At 39.0% G+C, this 18016-nt stretch overlaps 1 protein-coding gene across 1 annotated transcript in view; it reads left to right on the top strand.

The window, feature by feature from the left end:
* Positions 1-3536: 3536 nt before the first annotated feature.
* FGF10 (fibroblast growth factor 10) overlaps positions 3537-18016 on the top strand; it is a 78578-nt gene continuing 64098 nt past the window's right edge. The window contains exon 1 of the mRNA XM_068532640.1: positions 3537-3867. Within this exon, the coding sequence (XP_068388741.1) occupies positions 3537-3867 (331 nt within the window). The remainder of the gene's footprint in view (positions 3868-18016) is intronic.

Raw genomic sequence — 18016 nt, 5'->3', positions numbered from 1 at the left:
TGGGAGAGATTGAATTCCGTTAAATAGTGCATCTTTCCTGGGGAACTTTTCTCAGGCTTTCTCGGGCTAACCTAAGAGGTGACCTAACAATGCAAAGCAGTGGAGTATTTAGGGATTCAACTGTGCTATAAAAGAAAGGCTGTACAGAAAAGAGAAAGAAGAATGAGATATAATCTAAAAAGCTATGTCAGCTTTTCCTTTGGGCTGTTTTGTAAATGCCCTTCCTGTCATCACGCTGTACAGAAGAGAGGCGAAAGGGCTCTAGAACTTTTAAACACTGCACCTGCTGCAACCAGATTTTAGTATGGCAGTTTTAAAGATGTATCTTTCCCATTTAGGACAGAATAAAAACACAAAACCTCTAACTTAAATGTCTGAACAGCTTCTTCTACTGGAGAAGAAAGTTGGTAGATGTGTGTGTGTGTGAAAGAGAGACAGAGAGAGTGAATGTGTGAGAGAGAGAGAGACAGAGGCAGAGAGAGACAGAGAGACTACTTTCGAGGTTTGGGGTAGGGGGTTGTCTATTGTGAGTTAAAAGAATTGAAAGGATCTCAAGTTGGCACCAATACTGTTGATGCCTGGTGCAGAGAAACCTCAAAATAATAACTTCCTGTGTTTTGTAACTTTTCATGGCAGGATTTTTATTGTACAGTTTCATCAAACATATTTTTTTTCCCCAAAAAACATGTAGGTTTAATTACTTGTCAATTCAAACATTTGCATTCTGCTGAACAACTGGGCTGAAACTCTATTTCCTTAGAAACACTACACTCTTTTTTAGGCATTTTTCAGCTCAGGTGTAAAACTGTGAACTAGAAAATTGAAATTAGCACTGTGCGTTTAGTTTTAAATATCCATGCTTTAATGAAAGAGCCAGACTTGTTTGACATATGCTCTTTATTTGCTTAACTCTCCAATTAATAGCTACAGAAATCAGAGCTAATTACGTTAAATATAAAAATCTACTGTGTTCACCACATTGTCAAAGTCTTCTGAATCAGCATTGCAATGGTTTATAAATAATGCAGTTAAAATCCTGATTCTAGTATTAAGATGTTCTGTTTCAAAGGCTCTGAATGCACAGGAAACTATAAGAGCACGTGTGTAAAGTCATTTTTCAAGTCACCACACAACATAATTAGGCAATATTCCTAAAGCCCATTTCCAAAGCTAGATTTTTTAATTTCTTTGTCTTTTCTCCTGTTCAATGAAGATTGAGACCAAATGCACATTGCAGGGACTCTGGCTTGTAGTATATACACAAGCTCGCCCGATTAGTTCCCTCCGAATTACAGTTGCAGAGGTCAAACTCCCAAGTTCACCTTGAAGTGATTCACCCTCTTAGGATAGCTGCCTAAAAATTAGGTTGAACCATATGAAACTGCCACTTTTGAAGGTCAAAAACCATAAAATATTGGCAATTTCACATGCTTCAACATAACACAAAGGTCCAACTGCCTGACAGAACATAAATACTTTATTTCAATACATCTTCAGTCACTTCTTCCAGTCAGGCTGTCCCTAGTTTAGAGTAATTCTTAAAGAGGTTCTCTAGGAATTCTTACTCAGGTTGGAACGGATTATCACAGTATCTCCTTCTTTGTGCCTCTTAATCCTTGGCAAAGGCTGCCTAGCCAGGGACTTGATTCTGTCTGTACCTGAGACATGAGCAAGTTTATTAGCAATGAAGGAGTTTCAGGGTGGTGAATGCGAAAAAGAGAGGGAGACTGGTGGTACAGTTATATTGTAAAATCGAGCCCTTTAAACATTAAAATTTGAAGACAGAAGAAAGGGCCATCTCCCTTGATGGCAAAGTGCAAAGGAAATTGCCTAGAAAACAGCAGAATATTCGGCAAAATTGTATGGTTAAATCTTCGCAATCTCAATAAAGTGAGTTCGCTTTGAAGTGCACGCGTTATTCTGTAAACGACCCTTGTTAGCAATCAGAAATCGGTCACTTCGGTCCCTGATTTCATTTGCGCCGAGAGAGGCGACTTTTAAGGGTGGTGATAAATCTCCCTGAGCTTAAAAGTCAGAGAGGGCCAAAGTGTGAACTTTTTACTTCAGCAAAGGAAGCGAGAAATCAGTGATTCATTAAAGCAGAGACCTCCTTGGAAGCTGGCAGAAGAGGAGGAAAGGAAGCTAATTATGTCTTCCTTTTCTTTGCTCGCTCCCACCAGTTTATAATTCACTGCCTTGGAGGGTTTATCCTCAGCATCTTCTGTTTTCTCCCTCAGCCCTCCCCTGCTTCTGCGAGCGAGGGGGGAAAAAAAAAGTCAGCCAAGCCCCAGGCTCCAGGTGGCTCTCAAGTACTTCACTGCCAAAAGGAAAAAAAAAAATAAAAAATCCTATACTGGAAAACAAGTGAGAAAGGGGCTCCCCAGAGGGGATTGGTTCAGACTGGAAGACAGCAAAATTGGGAAAGCGTGAGGATACTGCTCGCTCCGCTGACCAGCGCTGCAGCACAAGGACGCTTCCGCAGCAATTAGCCCAAGCTGGAGGCGCTGGCGGAGGCTGCAGGCTGCGGCGGCCCGGGTGGCGAGGAAGGGACCCGCAGCCCCCGAGCTCCAGCCAGAGGCATCGCGCTCCCTTCTCCTCGCTCCCCTGCTCTCCCCCCTCCCTGCCCCCTCCCCCCTCCCTCTCCTCGGCGTTCCCAGCAGCCGAGGGTTTCAGATGTCCCACCGCCGTTTGACCCCCTTTCCCCCCGCCCGCCCCCCGCTTCTCCACCCCTGCAAATGAGGTTTGGCCAGCAGAGGCAGAGCCCACCTCTGGCTTAGAATCACTGACATTTAGACTCCAGGCTTCAACCTGTTTACAAGCGGGCTTTCCAAAGGAAGGGGTGGGGGGGCGGGGGGAGGGAAATAGGGCCAAACAAAACACCAACCGCCATCCCCTCCAAACAAGAAGTGACTTTCTGGAGGCTTCAAATCAACAGGCACCACCAAAAAGAGAAAGCAAGAGGGGGAAGAGAACAACGGCGACCGGGCCCCTGACTCCAGTTCTGACAACCCAAAGGGACTCACTTTTAGAACTGGCCAGCAAGCTGGGGCTGTGCGGAGAGGGACCACAAGGTGCCAGCCGCAGAAGGGCGCAGATACCTCCCCCAGCCTCCCACCCCAGCCCCTTTGGGTTTTGTTCACCGTGCTGTCATCTGTTTTTCAGACCCTTTTCTGCGTCTAACATGGTGAAGAAAGGAGTGAAGAGGAGAACAAAGTAACTCCCGGGGGAGCGAAGATCGAGGGTTACCCGCACCACGACGGCCACCACCAGCTCCTGCCACTGCGGCCACCCACGTCCACATTCACCGGGAGACCGAGGGGCGCGCGGCAGCGGATCCGAGAAAGGAGCGAGAAGAGGCAGCCGGCCCTTCCGAGGAGTTATGGATGTTGGTGCTTTCACTTCTGGCCAGATCCGAGCCCAGAGGGAGCTAACCAGCGGCCGCCACCTCCAGCTGTCTCCTTGCCTCGCACCGGGTCTTACCGTTCCAGTATGTTCCTTCTGATGAGACAATTTCCAGTGCCGAGAGTTTCAGTACAATGTGGAAATGGATATTGACACATTGTGCCTCAGCCTTTCCCCACCTGCCCGGCTGCTGCTGCTGCTTCTTGTTGCTGTTCTTAGTGTCTTCCGTCCCTGTCACCTGCCAAGCCCTTGGTCAGGGCATGGTGTCACCAGAGGCCACCAACTCCTCTTCTTCCTCGTCCTCCTCGTCTTTCTCCTCTCCTTCCAGTGCGGGGAGGCATGTGCGGAGCTACAATCACCTCCAAGGAGATGTCCGCTGGAGAAAGCTCTTCTCTTTCACCAAGTACTTTCTCAAGATTGAGAACGGGAAGGTCAGCGGTACCAAGAAGGAGAACTGCCCGTACAGTAAGTAACAAATGCGCGCTCCCCTCCTTCCAATTATCCACCCCACCCCACCCCGGGGCGGGGGGGGGGGGAATCTGTTCCAGATGTGGCCAGCTAAATATTTACGTCCCCAACTCCTGTAAAATGATTAAGTGGAATACTTTCACACTAAATCACCCCCCCCCACCCCGGGTGTATACATTGCGCCGCCTCACCCCCTCCCCGCAGCGCGCTCCCTCCCCACCCCCAGGCTCTTCGCCACCCTACCCGCCCCGTCTCTCTGGCTTGTCACTCGCGGGACCACGCAGGGCGCCCAAGAGTTGTTGCAGTACATAGATGCCCCTCTCTGTCTCCATCGCCCTTCCCCACCTCATCCCAAGGTCTCCTTTCCCTCCCTTCTGGAAATGGCTCAAGTAAACACATTTTGTTCTTTTGGCTGGCAATCTTATTAAGAGTTTCAGGACAGTTTCCTCAAGCTGAAAATAATTATCCGCTGTCAATTATAGGGACTTTATGGGAACTTTATTTAAGAAAGAAAAGTCAATTTCACTCTCCCCCACCCCCATCCCTTTACCCTACCACCCCTCTAGATAGGAGCAAAAGCATATTTCTGGTTTTGATTTTTTTTTTTTTTTTTTTTTTTTTTTGGTCCCTCATGTTGGTTTGAGTGATTGCAGTCCATGAAGTTAGCTTTTCAGGCACCACCGCTGCTATTTGTCTTCTGCCTGCCTTCTCTCTTGGTAACATGATGCTCATGTCTGCATTGTCAATAGCATATGCGCTGCTTTGTGGTGTCCTGTTGTACTCGTTTCTTCTGAAACCTCTCATATTGCAGAGCCATAGTACTACAGCACTGTAAACATCTGGGACTGGAGTCACACAGACCTCACACAAATTTCATTGTCATTCTTTTATTTTCAAAGTAAAAGTCGTAAGTCTGTTTCCATGGTGTTGGTTTATCCCATAGGATGAGGTTTTCACCTCAGTGCAAATTATGCCCCATCCTTGGACTTCTTGCTTTTTTCCTTTCTCCCTCCCTCTTTTCTTTCCTTCTTTAGCTCTTTCTCTTCTTTCTTTCTTGCAGGGATGTGGGTTGGGTAGGGGGAGGGAGAACTAGAAGAGGAGGAGTGAACATTGTGTCTCTTCCTGAATCAGTCCAGCAAAGCCAGATTACTCTGTTGGCTTCCTTTCCTGCTTACTTTCAAGTGGTGAGACTTATTCATCCTCTATTGATTGCAATTTGAAAGGATCCTGAGGCTATGTAATGGCACACTGAAGACAGTAGACAATAACATTTAAACATCTTTAATGACCATTTAGCATTATCTCAATGGTAGTTCCAAGTCACCTTTTCAAAGGATTTTTTTGTGTCAGTTGTTTGGGAATTCCAAGCATATATTTGCTAGCTAACTTAAATACATGAGTCATATACTTCATGATTCCTTAGCCTAGAAAGTATCTGGTATTAATGGGAAAGACAGTTAACCAGAACCTAGCATTATCTTTTTAAAATAAAGATTTACAAGAAATAAGACATTTTGCTTATTTGGGGACTCACATACCTTCAACATTAACTTCTGTTCCTCCTCAGCTGCTATTTCCATTTACTAAAATTAACAATATGTTTACAAGTAATAAAAAAGATTTGTGTAAGTGTTTTAAAGTATTCCATTTGATGTTTACTACCAGAGATGTACCTATAGTCCATTAACTATATTTTTTCCATTCTTATTCATAAGAAGTGGCTGAAATAATGTCATTTTTTTTTTTTTTTGCTCCAAAGTAATTTGTTACCTGAATTTATTAGATATGATGTATAGATGTTATGGTTATTAATTTAAAATTTTAATACTTTTATTCACTTCTAAAACAAAATAGTTGTGATATCATCCAGGTAGGACGATGGGGAAGAAGTGGCCCGAACACTTACTGAAGAGTGAGCTGGGAGTTAAAAAAAAAAATTCACAGGGACTGAAATTCTTTGTATTTTTAGTTCATGGAAATAACTCAAAGAAATATAATAAAATTTCAGAGTGTTAACCTTGAGCAAATTTTGTTTTACACTAACTTGACTTCGCTATTGCTGTATTTTAAGTGTCTTTATGATGTGATGTAAGGAGCAATCTATAGTAGTTTATTTATGCAACTTAAATTACTATTTTCTAAAATAATGATCACTGTGTGATGAACCATTTAGTAAATGGTTTCCAGTGTACACATTCAAATATATTTTACAGTAAGAATTATCTGCAAAGAGAAAAGTATATGATTTTTATCGTGTAAAAACAAGTGTGGAAAATTTTCATCCTAACTGTCTAAAATACACTAATACGTCTCCCATGTGATAAATGATAACTAATAGTCCCTGTTAATATTATAGTATCTTATATAGTAATGCAATACTAATCAATGGTTGAAAATGAAAGGGGGTGGAGCTTGCTATGTTAAATAATGTCAAACCATAAATAATTTAGGTTTTCCAAGAACATCTGTATCAAGACATAGCAAGTGAATAGTAGAGGTTGAAACAGCTTTAATTTCACATGTGGCTGGGTAATCAGAATGCTCCTACAATTTCCAGCTGGACTGATTCAGCTGAACTACATGGTATCATTAAGATATTGTCTAAATGTTGCATAATTACATGAGAACAAACTTTTGCTATGCCTACAGGGTAACCAGCCAGCCAGCCCACCAAATGGTAGCCTGTTAAATATTAGGGTATCTAACCTCTGAAGAGTGTCAGTTCCTTGTCCAAAAACCACATTTCAGTAACATTTTCCTAAAAAAGTTATTAATTATTCTCAATACACAAAGCTGTTCTTTTAAGGTTTGCTTATTTGAAGCTTAATTTTCTTTGTTACTTTTGACCCTAGTATTACTGCTGCTAAAATACAGTAACAGCTTATCTAAGAGGTTACATGTTTGTGATGTCCTGGGTAATTAAACAACTGTTTTACTGGCTTTTTGCCAGCAAAATGCTAACAAAAGAGAAGTAAGGAAATCATCCAGGAGCACTAAAAAATCATTTTTAACTTCTACCTCCAAAGTTGGTTCCCATAAATTGGGTGGTTCTAAAAATATTACATGTGCTAGAGAAACTCTTCTCCATTTTGAGTGATTATTATAAATTTTTAGGGGTGGGGTATTTTTTGTTTGCTCCTTTGCCATTATATGAGAGTAGAATAAAGGGAACAGTGATGAATTATGTTTCTCCTGCTAGAAGTCTGAGAAAGCTTGAATAATTTAGAATAGCTGTGGCGTATCTGTCACTAGATATGCTTGGGCTCATTTAGGTTTGTTATATCATCCTTTACATCTAGAGCTTTGCCCTTGAAACGTTACCACTCGGCTCCAGTTCTGGCCTACTAGAAAGGCTGGATACAGCTGTTAGGTACCCTTGCAACTGGGACCGGTGGACTTATTTCTGTCCATGTGAGTAAAACAGCTGTGGGCTACTCCCCTGATTGTCACTTATAGAAAAGGGGAGTCTAGTGAAAAGAAAATGTATCCCTAAACTTGAGAGAGCCAAGGATAGATATTCTCAAAATGGAAAGCCACAGTGCTTATGAGTCTTTTCAGGAAAGGAGTATGTGAGACATTAGAGAAATCAGTGTGCACTGAGTATGCAGTATGTGCCCTATTTCTTTAAATATATACCTCATTTAACACTCATAATAGTTCTGTGATTTAGATAGGACTATCCACATTTTTCAAATATGAAAACTAACCCTGAAAAAAAGTAAATTACCCAAGGTCATTCAACTAGAAATTGACAGAGCCAGATTCAAGCCCAAGTCGATTTGGTTTTATCATTACTTATTTCTTCTACCTCGCTACTACCGACAACATTGATGTCAATATATCAGAAGTAGACACCACAAAACTCTAAAAAACAAATTATCCAGATCCTTAATTGCTTTTTGCTATGCACACCAACTGTTCATCAGAAGGAAATTGGAAGAGCAGTAAGATGACAGTGGAACAGAGTGAGTATGTTAAAGTTATCATTGCAGGTGTCTACATGGTATCAGACAATGTTAGTGCATTCTCTAGGTGAAATCTCTCTTTTGATATTATATTTGAGAATATAACTGCTCATGGACACACAATGTACACATACATCCATCTCACAGAAGGCAGTAGGAATACATGACTAAGAAAAATCCATGAATATCGTTGTATATAGTAATTGTTTACAGCTGAGGGCCAAATGTTTAATTGTTCCCACATGTAATAAAACAATTTGATTGTAAGTACAAGTGTGAAATTGGGCTGTTGAAGAAACTTCTGATGTATGACTCTAAAAGGAGCAAATCTTAGAGACCTAAAGCTTTAAAATGACTCCGCAAATCAAAAAGGTATTTCACCACATAGAAATGACTGATTATTGTCTTGTAAATAAGGTTTACATTATTACTTTTTAATCAGGACTAGAGCTTATTTTAGGAAGTTAAATAAGAAAATCACTTTTGAGGAAAATAAGGACTTGAATATTATCTCCTAATAAATATACAACAGTTTTCTGGGAAGAAAACCTATATGCAACTTATGGCTTCCACTGGTGTCTCATGTAAGTTGTGGTTGTTTCTAGAGTTTGGTTGCATAATTTATAACTGGCAGCATTTAATCATGAGGATCGAGGATTTATGAAGGTGGAAGGCACTATTTAATGTTTACATGACACTGTCCTGTTACCTTTACTGCATTCCTACCATATGGACCCTCCACTTTGATGGATTTATCATAAATCCATTAAAAATGCACAATTACAGAGAGTTTCCTCTTTATAAACCTGATTTACAACCATCTACTAGAAGAAACTCAAGAAAACAGTTGGCAGAAATCACATGCCAAATACCGGAGTATGAGAATTCAGAGACACCAATCTCTAGGTCTTGAGTATTTTAGTAATCTATTACCGAAAGGCGTGTACCATTCTTTAAAAGCAGGTGTTTTCAAAATGATGTTTAAGCACAGAAATTAAAAGAAGAAGAATTGTGCCTTATACAATGAAGGAAACTCCATTGCATGCATTTTTCCTCTACATTTTTACTGCCCAGTTTAGAGCAATAAGCCTTACTCCAGTTCATTTCTTCATTTTGTAATGAACTTATGGTAGAACCTGAATGAGCACTTTAAATTCCTACACAATTACCTTAATGTTCAGAGGCAAACCCCATTTATTATCCAAACGTCTGACTTTCCACAAGCCAAAATGTTGGAAAAAAGTTGACGGCTCATTTGAAATGGAGCTAATGTTCCTCACATTTATGGGCTGCCTATGAATATCTCCATCTTTCCTAAGCCTTAAATGTCTGTACACTTATCCAAAGTTGCAGTACAAATGATATGTCTTTATTATGCTTCAGAAGGAAGAATAATACATGCGTATTAGTTCAAAGTGATTTTAATCTATCTTAACATTAATTCTGTGAACTTTGCAATGAAGAGTAATTCAGATGACATTTTTAGTATTACTGTTCCAACATTTGTCAGCATTAATAGTTGATGTTTGCTTAGTGTAAGTAAAACATTAGCATTTCCCTCCCAGAAATTAAAGTTGTCCTTTAATTTTCCAGTAAAATTGGGCATAAGATTTATGTTAATTTTAATACAGTTTTATTACAATCTAGCAGAGTAATGAAACTCATTTTGTCTCAAGCTTTTTATGCAGAAGTATCTTAATTTTTCATGTATTGATATATTGCAATGTTTTAAGATCATTTACCTTTGCCATTTGACAAATGGTGTTTGTTACTTGGTTTTGCAGATTAAAAATATTCACTTTTCATAATTGGGACTTGTTTTTTCAGTGCCTATTACCTCTACCTGTGCTGGTCAGTCAGTATAACAAGTGATAACCTAGAAACGTGCCTTTAAAATTAGTGTAAGAAAATATACCTGCATCTTGGGAAGCCACCAGTGACACTCTGGTACCAAATTAATGAATAAAATGTGTCAATGTTTTACAGAATTAGTTTAAAACCAAGTATTTATTTAGTACAGATTTTGCACAAATAGAAAATTTCAAGATATCTAAAAGGGAGCTGGGTCACCCACAAAATAATGGCCTTAAAGATTTCCTTGCTTTTAAATCAGGTCAGTTGTATTCTTTCTTTGAACGCTATGTCCTAATTGGAACAATAAATCAAAGATGACACTCAGAGTAGATTCCCATGTAAGGTGGACCACTGGACAGTGACGTTTTACTGCTGCTAACACGTGCATCCAATTACCATGTGATAGATTCATGGTGCTGGCAGTAAAGTATTGCCTCATTTTATACTTCACCTAATAATTCTTCAGCCTAAACCTGTCTACCTTTACCTATATCTAATCTGTCAGTATGTGTGTTATCATTAATGAGGAAGTTTCAAATGTTTGGCATGCTTCCTACAATGAGCAATGACATTAAGATATTAATGAATCATTTAATTAACCATAATAGATGAGGGAAAATATTAAGTCAATATATCCCCAACTTCACGTAACTGTCAACTAAGTATAACCTAATAATTTCACTACAATGATAACTTAATTATGAATAGTGGGGGTTAACTGGAACTTAATTCTAAAGAGCAAAATTAAGAACTTTAAAAATATTATTAACTTTAATAATTCTAATTAATTAATCCTAACTGCAAAATTAAGAATTCTTTTAAACAGGCATTTTTCCATAATAATTATTATTTTCTATCATCATTATTATTTTCTTTCAAGGACCTTAGGTTAACATGTTTTACTGGTAAACATATGTGTTAGTTCATCCTTAACCTTTTTTGAGGCACTGCCCCTGTTTGAGGATAACTTGACATGTTCATAGAATCTACAATTCAAGACCCATCAACTGCTTTCTAATAGTTCTATCTTGAGGCAGTTATACATCTGAAATATCAGCCATCTGAGGCACTGTGAATCCCTGATATTTTATCACCCCTTCACCACTTCATTATTTTCTCCTCCTTTTCTTTTCTTTTTTTTCTTTTTTCCTTTTCCCTCATGTCTAAACCCCTTACATACCGCTGAAGCAAGGGAAAGTCATCCATTATCATGCCTTAGCATCCCACGTTACATTTAGGACCAGTAGCCTAGCTGTTTTTGGATGTATCACTTGGGCACATCAGCAACCAAAACATGTAGTTCATTTTCTATGCAAAAAAGTCTTCAGCAATGCAAATTCAACATACTCAATCAGGTGCCTCTTCCATCAGGTGCCTCTTCCCATTTTGAATCTCCAATGAAGTCCCATTATCCCAGCACTTAGGCCAATTTCTTAAAGCTTTGCCTTTAGTGAAGTGGGCAAACCACGAATAAGCATCTTCTGAGAATGGATGCTGATTGTCTAGTTACTAAATCATCAATCTGCATTTTCCCTTCAGGTTAAATATTCTGTTCCCAGTAACTCTCCCTACACATTCATTTCACCTTTCTTCTAAAGTTGTTCAGTATATGCAACACTTACTAATTACTATGTCAATTTTCTGATCTTTTTGCATTTGTCTGGACTCCTATAAGAGGAAGAAAGTGAATGAAGATGATTTAGGAAATCACATAATTATTTTGCTTCTTTTTGAAGTCATCATTTACTTCAAAAAGATGAACACTAATTTGGAGGTCTTTAATATTGCCAACTTCCAGAACCTCACTTAGATTATAAAGCTTCTCTGTACACCCCTGCCAACTGTAGCTCTTTAAAATGAAACGAATGTTCTCATTTTAATACTGGTTATCAAAGGGGAAAAATGTAAAACGTACATGCATGTGTATTTCAGGCTGACCAAATATAGAAATGCACATAGCTTTATTAGAAAACATTGAGACACTGACAGGAGTTAAAATTTAAATTCATAGCATATGTGTACTCACATACTTCTCTCAAGAAAGAACCTTTTGGCACTGATTGCTGAATTAGATTTATATTTATTATATGCAGAATCTGACTATTTACGTATGTTAGATTGGTTTGTTACTCTAATAATAATTAAAAGCCAACTTCTTTTTACAGTTTGTTTCAAATTATATAGATAGATCGATACAGATATAGACAGATGGATTTCCATCTATCTATAGGGATAGCTTTGATTTATTGATAGAATTATTAAAAGAAAAATTAATATTCTGCAACATGAGGAAACATGACACTAATTTTTATACTATTTACGGTCTGAAGTGAGATATATTTATAATGTTATTAATAACAGTAGTTAGCAATGTAGTAAGCCAGATTTCTAGGGCATTTTTTGGAATGTCTCCATAGAAGGATGTGATTCCACAAAGATGAAGAGAAAAAGTGCTAGGGATATTAATCAGATTATGGTATAAAAAGTTGGCGAATGAAACTACATAAATGCTTTAAAGCTGAAGCAAGAGAGATGGTAAAGAACATATAATTAGAATGTTAGAAGCCAGAGGAAAAGCAGAAGAGGCCATAGAGCATTTAGACATAGACTGTGAAAGGAGGAGGAGATGCTTTGCTGGAGTGATGAAGACAAGGGTTTTGAACTCTCAGGAAGGAGATCAAGCTAATGAGTAGCGCTGCAAAAGGGCTGACATGACAAGAAAGGTGTGAGGGAAATATAACCCAATCCCTGGCATTCAACTGGATGTTAAATTAACTGAAATGAGAACCTGTGATCTAAAAGGAATCCCACAGAAGTAATCGCAGCCACGGTATCAGAGTAAGGAAGGCTAAATCTGAGTTCCTGCTAAAGAGGCAGAAGGGTAGAGGGGTTAAAAGTGTGGGCTTTGATTAAAAGTGATTACAATTATGGGCCTGGATCAAAAGTAAGCTTTGTAGACACAGAAGTGGGTGCATTTGAGGCTCCAAACTGCCAGACAATAGTGTATCACTTGGGCAAGTTGTCATCAGTAAAACAAGGATATTAACAATACCTATCTCTTTTCTACATGGTAGAGATTAAACGAGATCATTTATTCATTCAACAGAAATATATTAAGTGCCTGCTTTGTGTCAGATACCGTCTGACACTTAAATACATGCTGAACAAAGATGCTGGTTTTGCTCTCTCAGAGCTTTACTCTACAGACAATATCAAAACAAACAAACAAATAAAGAGATATGTGATGAAAAATTGGGGTAACTGTATGGAAAACAAGCAGGGTACTCTAACAGAAAACAACTGGGAACTATTCTAGGCTACAGAAGCCTTCTGAAGATGGGAGGTAGGAGGAAGGGAACAGCATGGGGAGAGTTTGGTGCCTTCTCCAAGAAGTACAGAAAAGGCACACTGAGCCTGGGGTTTGGTGAGAAGTTTGGAGAAGTTGAAGTTAGTGTTTGTAGTAGCTTAATGGTGCCCTCATCAAATGGGTATTATATAAAGGAAAAGTAAATGTGATGCTTCTCTTATTTCAAGGGAAAGTATCAAGAAAGCAACCAGCAGATTACTTGATGAAGTGGAAACTATAAATATTAGAAAAAAGAAGAAGGAATGAGGAATGCACTTGACATTTTTTAAAAACAGAAATATTAGAATATCTGAAATAATTTAAGATTTGGAATTGTAGTATCCATAATGTTCTGCAGTTTGGGGGAAGCACAGAGGTCTGGTTCATTAAGAGACTAGTAGCAGACATTTGAAAACTGAAGATGAGGAGAGAGTGAAGAACTAAAAATAAAGAATAGAAGGTAACAAATGGGGCTTCCCTGGTGGCGCAGTGGTTGAGAATCTGCCTGCCAATGCAGGGCACACGGGTTCGAGTCCTGGTCTGGGAAGATCCCACAGGCCACGGAGCAACTGGGCCCGTGAGCCACAGTTACTGAGCCTGCGCATCTGGAGCCTGTGCTCCGCAACAAGAGAGGCCGCGATAGTGAGAGGCCTGCGCACCGCGATGAGGAGTGGCCCCCACTTGCCACAACTAGAGAAAGCCCTCGCACAGAAACGAAGACCCAACACAGCCATAAATAAAATAAATAAATAAAATTTGAAAAAAAAAAAGAAAATGCTCCCTATTAAAAAAAAAAAAAAAAAAGAAGGTAACAAATGTGTTCAAGGACACAAAAATAAAATAGAACAAAAGAAGAAAAACAACAACAACAACAACAAAATAAGGACAAAACAGGTAACCATGAAGATTAGAAGAAGACAGATTACTGCATTAAAGGAAAAAATAAAAGTGACTCAATTTTTAAATATTTCAAAATAAATCTTATATTTCAAGTTATGATATGGACCAGTTTTGAACCAGGATTATCACAGGTGCTCAGCTTTCAGGCTATTCTGTAGTTAAACTTCTTGTTTCTCATCCCATGACTGTGAACTTTTTGGCCCATACCCTCAAAGGGTTTGCAATCTAGAGGTAGAGACAGATCTTCCCAGGCAGCTGGAAGGTAATATAAGGCAGTTTATACTAAATTCCAAAGAAGCAGGATGGAATTTAAGTAAACAGCAACCTGTAACTGAGGGAGGGATGAATGACAAGGGGAGTATCACACTGAGGATAAGGGACTCCAGATAGAATTAGATAAGAAGAAAGGAGTAAGAATATTCTAAAAGAAGGCACAGAACCTTACATGAAGTTTTCAGGAAACAACAGGCAGGCCCACTGGGGTGGAGCAGAATTTACAAATTGGTGGGTATCTTATGAAATACAAAGCAAAATACACTAGAATGTGCCATCATGTGAGAGGGAAGTATGTAAGTATACTTAGATTTGAGGACTTAAGTTCCCTGCTAAAATATTACACTTATATAGTTTGCATTTAAAATCGCCCTTCTCTATTATATATTTGTTTTACTTTTGGAAGTAAAGAAAAAAGAGAAGGCAGAGAGATATTTGAAAAGGGTATAAATTATAGCATAATTGACATAACCTAAAAATATGAAAACTGTAGCTTGATCTGACAAAGAAACCCAGAACTACTTTCATACTAGGGACATGAAAAAGTAGTTCCTGTGATCTATACCAAATGGCATCATCTTTAGCATTCCTGATTTGCTAAATGATCACTACTTAAAATTTTAAAATAGCTCCTCCTGCAGAAGTTCTTAACTTACACATATCACTGGGAAGGGGTTTTACAATTTCACAGCAGATTCCCAAAAGGAACTACTGAGGCATCAATATTACTTGCTCCACTTGTATATTTTTTCTTGTCATTGCCGTTCTAAGTTGTCTCAGATTTACTTGGTTTAGGTGATTAGGAAAAAAAAAAATCGACTACAGCTCTTTTTCTTGCGAAAGAGTATACTTAAGTCTTTCAAGGGAGTAGGCTGCTGACAGCATATATGCAACTGCACCCACTATTAAGACCATGAGCTTTGCAGACACACTTCTTGATGTAGAATCTGGGTTCTAAAACTGCATAGTTGTGTGGCCTTGGACAAACGACTCCCAGGGACTTGACCTGTGCAACTGTTAAGTGAGGATAATAATATCACCTACCTCATCACTGTTAGAAGGATGAGTTTGTAAATTTACAAATGTAAATTTCTCAATATAGGGTCTGTCACATTTTAAGAGCTCAAAAATGTTAGCTCTTATTACTGTTTTATGCTGTGACTACTGTGTTGTTTTTAATTATCCCATTTTCTGAAAAGACCCCTAAGTCATAAGATAATAAACAATTAAACAGAAAAGCGATATCATATACCACCTTACTTTATTTTATAGTTTATAAAGAATTCTAATGTTTTCATCAGTTGGATCTCAGAAAAATTCTGTGAAATGGGTAAAAGAGTCACTGTTACCCCCATACTATCTTTAGGTGAGAAGATTGAGTCTAAAAGTTATGGTGCCAGACTGACGTTATATAGTTACCGTAAGTGAGGCAGGATTCAAACCTAGGACAGCCTTGGCTAGGGTGACCTTCCGTCCTGGTTTGCCCAGAGCAGTCTCAGATGTGCCTCTTGTTCTGGCGTGTTATCAGTAGCACCCTATTCACTCTCAAAGTACCGCATTACAAAATCACCCTAGTCTTAGCCATTCTGATTTGTGTAAGGCACAGATCTACACAAGCCCGTTCTCTATGAAACACTTCAGTTTCTTCCCAGTACCCTCAGAATAATAACTTCATCTCTCTGCATATCATGTAAAGCCCTCAGGACTTGCTCCTCCTAAGCCCTCACCCCCACCTCCTTTCTTACTGTACTCCCCATCATAGACATACTGAGTTGATTTTAGCTCCCGAACATACCTTGTTCCTTCACATGCAGCCTTTGCACACACTCCTAGGCCTGGCTGGAGTGATGTTCCTGCCCCTTGTCCCCTTTCTTTCAGGTCCCAGTTAGATGTCATCTCTAGGAAACCTTCCTGACCACTCTATTGTCTCCACAGAACCCAACACTCAGTATCTAGTATTTTAACACAATCTCACACTTGATTAATTTACCCACCTAGTTTCCTCACACACAGAAAGCTTGTTGGGGGTGAGCACTGTGTGCGTCACACTGACCTTTGCCTGCCAGCCCTTAATATACTGTCTGGAATGTAATGGGTCCTCTCTATATGTTTATTAGATAAATTTCTCTTTTTAACCGCGTGTCCTTGAGCCAAGACACTTAAGACTTTCCTTGGTCTCGTCACCTGGTCTGGAAAGTGTGATTAACATACTACCCACCTGAAAGATGCGGTTGAAGTAAATTATCTTTTAAGATTCCGTTGAGTTCTAAGTTCTACAATTCTGAGAACTTAGAAAAATAAATCAGGCCTCATTACTTAACTAAATGCTAAATACTTGCACTCATACTAACTTCCGAATGAAAGTTTGTGTAATCCTTGAAATGGGTTGCTTCCCATATTTCTCCAATTTGCCTCAGGTTACTACTGACTGTTCAGTAGAGATACATGATGAATTTACTCTCTTTTAAAATTGATGCTGACTGTGGGATAGTTATTTATAGCTTCAGAGTTGTGTTTGGGTTCTGGGGTAATTTGGTGACAATTAAGAAATGGGCAATTCTTGGTGATTCATTTAGAGAAGAACATACTGCAAAAGAGTGGGAGTAAAGAGATATGGTTCATAGTCTTGGCTGTGTCAAAACATTTGCTGTGCAATCAGGCACATCATTTACTTTATCTTGGCCTCAGAAACTTAATCTATGAAATGAGTATATTAAACCAAATACAAGTATTAAAATATTTTTGTTCAATCGTTTCCAAGGTTAAGGACTAGATTCTAGGAGCATACCTATTTTAGGAGATAATAACTATAGTATGCTGAAAAACAGTCACCCAAAGATATCAGGTCCTAATCCCCAGAGTATGTGAATGTTACATTTATATGATAAAATTTTTGCAGATGTAATAAAGTTAAGGATCTTGAGATGAGGAAATTATCCTGCATTATCAAGGTCAGTCCTAAATGCTATCACTTGTTCTTATTATAAAAGAGAGACAGGGAGATTAGACACACAGGGAGATTAGATAGCAGAAGACACTTTGATGATGGAAGCAGACAAAGAGAGACATAAAGATGCAAAGCTCTGGCGGTGAAGACAAACGAAGGAGGCAAGAGCCAAGGAATGTGGCTATAGAAGCTGGAAGAGGAGAAAAACAGATTTTCTCCCTAGAGCCCATGGAGGGAGCTTGGCCCTACTGATACCTTGAATTGGGCCCAGTGAAACTAATATTAGGCTTCCAGCCTCCAGAACTGTGAAGGAATAAATTTCTATTGTTTTAAGACACCAAATTTGTGATAATTTGTTACAGCAGACGCAGGAAACCAGCACAGATTTTGATACCTCAGAGTGGGGTGCTGCTGTAGCATATACCTAAAACTGTGGAAATGACTTTGGAACTAAGTAATGAGTATGGGCTGGAAGTATGTTGGAGCACATGATAGAAAAAGCCTAGATTGCCTTAAATGTACTTTTGGGAGAAATATAGATATTAAAGGCCCTTTGGTGAGGCTCAGAAGGAAGTGAAGAGCACAGTAGAGAAAGCCTGTGTCATCTTAGAGAATACCTGTATCTTCATAGAGAGAATGTTGGTAGAAATAGAAATATTAAAAATGCTGCTGATGAGAGATAGGGGAAATAGGGAGCACGTTATTAGAAACTGGAGGAAAGGAAATTCATGTTATACAGTGGCAGATACTTAGGTGAACTGTGTCTTAGAGTTGTGTGGAAAGCAGTAAGTGGTGAACTTGGAAATTTAAATGAGGAAGTTTCTAAGGAAAGTGTTGAAGGTGAAGTCTGGTTTCTTCTTG

The sequence above is a fragment of the Eschrichtius robustus genome, chromosome 2 (genome assembly GCF_028021215.1).
Source record: "Eschrichtius robustus isolate mEscRob2 chromosome 2, mEscRob2.pri, whole genome shotgun sequence".
Taxonomy (NCBI): Eukaryota; Metazoa; Chordata; class Mammalia; order Artiodactyla; family Eschrichtiidae; genus Eschrichtius; species Eschrichtius robustus.
This window is presented reverse-complemented; position numbering and strand designations above follow the sequence as displayed.